Source organism: Colossoma macropomum, unplaced genomic scaffold (assembly GCF_904425465.1).
Source record: "Colossoma macropomum unplaced genomic scaffold, Colossoma_macropomum, whole genome shotgun sequence".
In the NCBI taxonomy this organism is placed as follows: domain Eukaryota; kingdom Metazoa; phylum Chordata; class Actinopteri; order Characiformes; family Serrasalmidae; genus Colossoma; species Colossoma macropomum.
Window position 1 is genome coordinate 24,831,377 of NW_023494810.1, and position 6,000 is coordinate 24,837,376.

Sequence of the window (6,000 nt, forward strand, 5' to 3'; positions counted from 1 at the left end):
TACTTAAAGGATCACAAAGAATCATCCCAAAGCTCTAAAATGTACCTTTATGTCTCCTCCAGGTGAGTATGCCCAGCTGAGGTTGCGGATTCCCTACCTAGAGGCCGGTATGTATCGAGTGCCCATCCTGGTGTCGGACTCGGGAAACCCTCCCCTGACCAACCGCTCCATGATCAGGGTGAAAGTGTGTCCCTGTGACGAGCACGGAGACTGCACTGCGGTCGGAGCCGTGGCTTCAGCCAGCCTGGGCACAGGAGCCATTATAGCCATCCTCATCTGCATCATCATACTGCTTAGTAAGTGCAGGAACGAGTGGGTGGACAACTGAATACTTTATCTGATGATCATTTACCCAAGGAAAAAAGTACATCGAAACAGAGTGAAAGAAAATAGCCTTTGTGTAAAACCAGCAATGCAGCAAACAAGGTTTAAATAATCTTTTCACTGTTAAAGCCTCTGGTTTAGCTTGTTCTTGGTAGCTGATCTCATGCTTTATTTATGTATGTGTGCACGCTCAGGCATGGTGCTGCTCTTTGTGGTTTGGATGAAGCGTAGAGAGAAAGAGCGTCAGACCAAGCCTCTGCTGATCGATCCAGAGGATGACGTGAGGGACAATATACTGAAATATGATGAGGAGGGAGGAGGAGAGGAGGACCAGGTTAGCAATGCACACTTTTCTCACACACACACAAAGACACAGGTATGATCTCAGATACACACAGTGCTGTTTAAAAGTCAGAGACCGCCCTTCATTTGTTTGATTTCCAGTCTAAAGAGATTAGCTAAAGCGATAATCTACTTTCAGGGGAAGGTCAAAGCAAAATTTCCAAAACTGGAGGTCAAAAAATTAATTAAAAGATACAGAGAAAAAAAACTCATAACCATGCAAGACCTGGGTTGATTTGCATGGTAATAAAGGATGGACATAATAAATGCTGAAAAAAATATATATTTAGTTGTTGAGGCTTCTGTGTAATTGTCTGTTAATGTTCCTGATACTGAAAAATTCAATAACTTAATCATTCTGACTGGAAATAAAAGAAGGGGGGTCTCTGACTTTTGCACAGGACTATACTGTCACTAATAACATTATTCAGTTTTTTATTTAATAGATTTGACATTGGGCTATTACGTCATTAACTAGTTGTTAAATAATAAAGAGAACTGACTAATGAAGTAGTAATGATAGAGTTTTGTGTGGGATCCATGAGTGTTTTAGTTGGCTATAATGTCATGCAGTCTGCCTTTACAAACATTTGTGAAAGAGTGGGTTGTTCTAAAGATCTTACTGAATTTGAGCATGGTGCTGTAATAGGATGCCACTGTTGCAACAAATCAGTTCACAAAATTTCTTCCCTTCTGGATATTCCACGATCAACAGTGAGTGGTATTATTTAAAAGCTTCCCAGATGAGTGGAAGAGCTGTTAAGGGGGCACCAACTCCATATTAATGCCTATGGGTTTAGAATGGGATGTCATAAGAGCTTCTATAGGTGTAACATGTAGGTGTCCCAATACTTTTGTCCATATCTCAGTAACAATCACTGTAATGCACTGTAGTTCTGCTATGGGAGCAGAGTCTTGGCTTGCTACTTCACCCATCACATGCCACTAGCAAAAAGATAAGCCATGTAGCCTAGCAGGAGGTCCATAATATCAGCCCTACAGGTGAAACATGAAACCATTACTTATCACACTTTTAACTCCCCCTTCCAGGACTATGACCTGAGCCAGCTGCAGCAACCCGAGACCCTGGACCACATGATGAGTAAGCCAGCGGGAGTGAGGAGAGTGGACGAAAGACCCATCATCCCTGAGTCTCAGTACCCCGTACGACCCACTCTACCTCACCCTGGAGACATTGGAGAGTTTATTATTGATGTAGGTCCATTGCAGTCCCTCTACTTTAAACCATCAGCTTAAGCTCATTTCACACTAGATGCAATGACACTTATTTCACACCGGATGTGATGCAGTTTCTCTTTGCATGTATTACATTTTCATGTAATATAAGTCTCTATATTGTCAGTTTTTTGCTTAAATAAACTTAATGTACATGATATAAAAAGATCAGCAACAAAAAACCTGACTTCCCTTGATGTTGCTACCTTTCTCACTGTGTGATGTACAAAAAGATGCATGTGTATTCACAACATTGTGATTACTATCACCTTGTTCAAAAAATTAAAACTACATTTGCTGATTTGTTTATTAGCCTAGAGTGTATATTATAGCATAAATACTGCATTTTATTACTGTTTCTGCCTAGCAAATGCCAGCATGCGTCAAAGAGACGCAAAGCGTAGTTTTGTGCTTCACATACGTTACCACTGCAGGACCAAATAGGAGCAAAGGACCAACTGTGCCGCACATCATGCAGCTCTTTTACCGTGTCTAGTGTGAAATGGGCTTTAGGGCTAAAGCTACAGAACACAGTAATTTGTAGGACAAAAAGAAAGAATGGAGATGCTTTGCAAACATTTGCTGTTCACTGTATTTTTATACTGGGATGGGAAATTGTTCATACAGACCATAGAAGGGTATTCGGTTCTGGTCCTGGAGGCGTCCAGTACAGTTTGGCGAGTTCCCTGCTGATTCGACATAGATTTAGTAAGTGTGTTAGAACAGAGAAAACATCAAAAACATCCAGGACTAATGCTGCCTACCTCATCCTCTGTAGAAAGAACAGAGGTTCATTTGGAAGACATCCGCTCCTCGGTGTAATATGAAGTATTCACTTCAGTGGAATATGACAATAATATTATATACTTAATATACTTTAGTACAGTATTATTGTATAATATACAGCAGAATTTCAAAGCACATACAGTACTGGGCAAAAGTCAGAGACCACCCTTCATTTATTTATTTTCCAGTCAAAATGGCCATTTCTTAGTTTTTCATATTTTTGTACACTTCCAAAGTTCAGTCTTAGATGTTGGTTGCACTTTTTTCCCCACAATCCAAGTAATCCTACACATTCAATGATGATGAGGTCTGTACAGTGTATTGTTGCTGTCAGAACAAAACTTTGTATCCGGAACTGTATCTTTACAGGAAAAGAAAAAACTCTCTTTTAACATAACAAAATTTTATTCCAAGCAGTTTTGTAACATTTCTGTTGGTCATGAGATGTTCACATAAAAACTTTGGAGGTTTGGAATTATTGACAACACGTAATTAGAAGGCAAGGCAAAGACTGGTAACACGGCAGTAAAGTTTTTCATGGCCAATACGCTTAAATCTGCCTCTGTCTCTGCAGGGTCTGCGGGCAGCAGATAATGACCCGACGGCTCCCCCATATGATTCCCTGCTGGTGTTCGACTACGAAGGCAGCGGCTCCACAGCTGGCTCAGTCAGCTCACTGGACTCATCCAGCTCTGGAGAGCAGGACTACGACTACCTCAATGACTGGGGGCCACGCTTCAAAAAACTGGCCGACCTCTACGGGGGTGGGGAGGAAGACTGAGGGCGGAGCACCGAGGAGAGGGGCGGGGGCTAAACGAGCAGTGAGAAGAGTGCTCGGTTCGAACATTACACTGAAGAGCCATAGGAACCGAGTCAAGGACCACATTGAGCATCCCTGTGGAAGACTATCTGCAAACCATAGGGAGTCAGAGAAATTTACAGCCTGCTCCAGACCCTTACTGCAGTCTGCCAGTGTGTTTTTCCTCCGACATTTCAGTTCTCCGCTAGGGCAAGTTTATCTCTGTAAGGGTTATTTTTTTTCCCCACTCTTCAGGCTGTTTGGAGAGTTGAGACAGCGCTGGTACGAGAGACTAAGTACTCCATGTGCTCTGGAAACAGAAAACAATGACTGCTCTCTCTCTCTTTCTCTCTCTCTCTCTGTCTGTCTCTTTGCTCTATCACTTAAGAGTGGTATAAAATCACCAACTCTTGTTTCATTCTCTCGACTTGAATTTCGTTAGAAACAGAAGCACTGTCGTTGATCAAGTGCCTTTCGTGGTGTGTTTTTGTACTGGACTCCTCCTCAGGGTCAGTTGCCATTTTAAATTCCTTTCTCGTCGCGCAGCACGCTCCCTCGTTCCCTCTGCCCCTCTCCTTCCACATTCAGTTTTCTTTCATCTCCCATTATTGGTGCAGAAGAAAAAATATCTACAACAAAGAAGAAGAAAGAACAGGAGGATCGTTTGGCAGACATTTGTGATAAAAAAAAAACAAAAAAGAGGAGAGTCTGATTCTTTGGAAGCTGACGTACAAGTATGAGTGGTGAAGAAGTCTAAACCTGTGGTCTAAATTACAAGACCAACCAATTCCCCAAGCGACAACCACACCTAATGAAGTGCGACAGCTTTTGAAAATTTTTTAAAGAATGAAAAACGAAACAAAAAACAAATGGAGAATGCCTTTTTACTCAGACACTTGCCTGCCTTGTTTTGTGTTGCTTTCCGATTTGTAGAGGTAATCTCTGCATGGTGGAGCAGACAGAGAGAGACCTGCTGAAGCACTGGCTGAACAAATATGGGACTGAAAGGACCGCGTCACGGAGGAACGCTTTTATTTCGTCTCGAACATTCCCCTTTTCTAGGTTTATAGGTTGATTAGACTATTATACATGCATGATTTCTCTCAAAGCAGTGTCTCGAATCAATCGCACTTGTTCCTTGTGGTCAGAATGTGAAAAAAGTAGTTGGCAAAGAATATACAATATACAGTTCAAGTATAACCTGTAAAGAACAACAAAAAAAAAAGACTCGGAAAATGAGAAAATGCTGTAAAATACATATTTTTTTTAAGTATAACCTGAAACATTTGCTGCTCTCAAGGTCCTTACTGGGCTGAATGACACTGTATTTGGCCCAGTGGTTTTAAGTGCGTCCGTATGCGCGTGTGCATATGCACATGCGCATGTGTGTTTGCAAGTATGTATGTTGTCTGTCTGTTCTGTAGGATTTTTAAATTCTCTTTTCTATGTTTTTTGGTTTCAGATTTTTCTTGATTAGTTTCTAAGTTTTAGTCTAAGCTTTGATACGTGTTCTTTTGATATGAGCAGTGTGTGCTCAGTTCTGTCTTGCTGAGAAAAGCCTGTTTTCTGTGTCCTGTCCCAGAGTCTGGGAACAAATGGCGACTGGAGGACTACCACCATGCCTGCTTCAAACGTTCAGTGTTTCTCAGTTACCCTTTCATTCATCTAAACGACTACTGGATTTGTGCTTTAGAAAATAAACAAGAACTGTTTTGCAGAAGTGGAGTAGTTTAGTGTCATACTCCACAAATATGACCCTCCTGTCTTTACCCTTTTACAGTTAGTGCTGAGCACAATCACACACACACACACACACACACACACACACACACACACACACAAACAAACAACCAAACAACTGATGATCTGGACTGATTCATTTTAAAACTAGGGATGCACAATATATCAGCAACAATAAAATGGAAAATTTAATTTAATCATTATCGGTCCAATAATGGAAACAGCCTGTAATTACAACCAATAATTTAGCACCTTATTTTTAGTTCTCCCATACAGTGACGCACATGGAGTCAATACTGCTGGGAATTTATATTCCTTTCAGCTCATTCAATTGGATAAAAGGTACATACACATAGTACAGAGAGGGTTCTATTCCCTCACCAGACAGGAGTAGTACTGCTGCACCAATAAGGGTTTTTTCCACCGCACATTCAAAAACAACAACAGAACCAAACAGGAACCAACAGAACTTAAGATTCTGTAGTTTATGTTTCACCTGCTTGAGACAGCTGGAACCATCACAAAACCATGTAACTGTTAAGTGTCTAATTTACAGTGTAATTGTAAAAGTTTCTAATTTGGCTAATTAGCTACATTACTAGCTAGTGTAAATACTAATAGTGTTAGCACTACCTTCCTAACTAGTTTATGTCACCTCTGTGGACTCTTTACAAAAATTTAAATTCTAAAAATAGCAAACAATAATTTTGGTAACGTAATAGTTCTTAGTGGTAGGTCTTAGTCTTAGCACAGTTCCAGGTTTCTGCTGTTGA

At 40.8% G+C, this 6,000-nt stretch overlaps 1 protein-coding gene across 1 annotated transcript in view; it reads left to right on the top strand.

Moving 5' to 3' along the window:
* The window catches only part of cdh4 (cadherin 4, type 1, R-cadherin (retinal)), a 327,046-nt gene extending 321,839 nt beyond the window's left edge, over window positions 1–5,207 (top strand). Inside the window, exons 14-17 of the mRNA XM_036559624.1 lie at window positions 63–296; window positions 519–658; window positions 1,717–1,881; window positions 3,263–5,207. Of these exons, the coding sequence (XP_036415517.1) occupies window positions 63–296; window positions 519–658; window positions 1,717–1,881; window positions 3,263–3,469 (746 nt within the window). The 3' untranslated portion in view covers window positions 3,470–5,207. The remainder of the gene's footprint in view (window positions 1–62; window positions 297–518; window positions 659–1,716; window positions 1,882–3,262) is intronic.
* The last annotated feature ends 793 nt before the right edge of the window (window positions 5,208–6,000 follow it).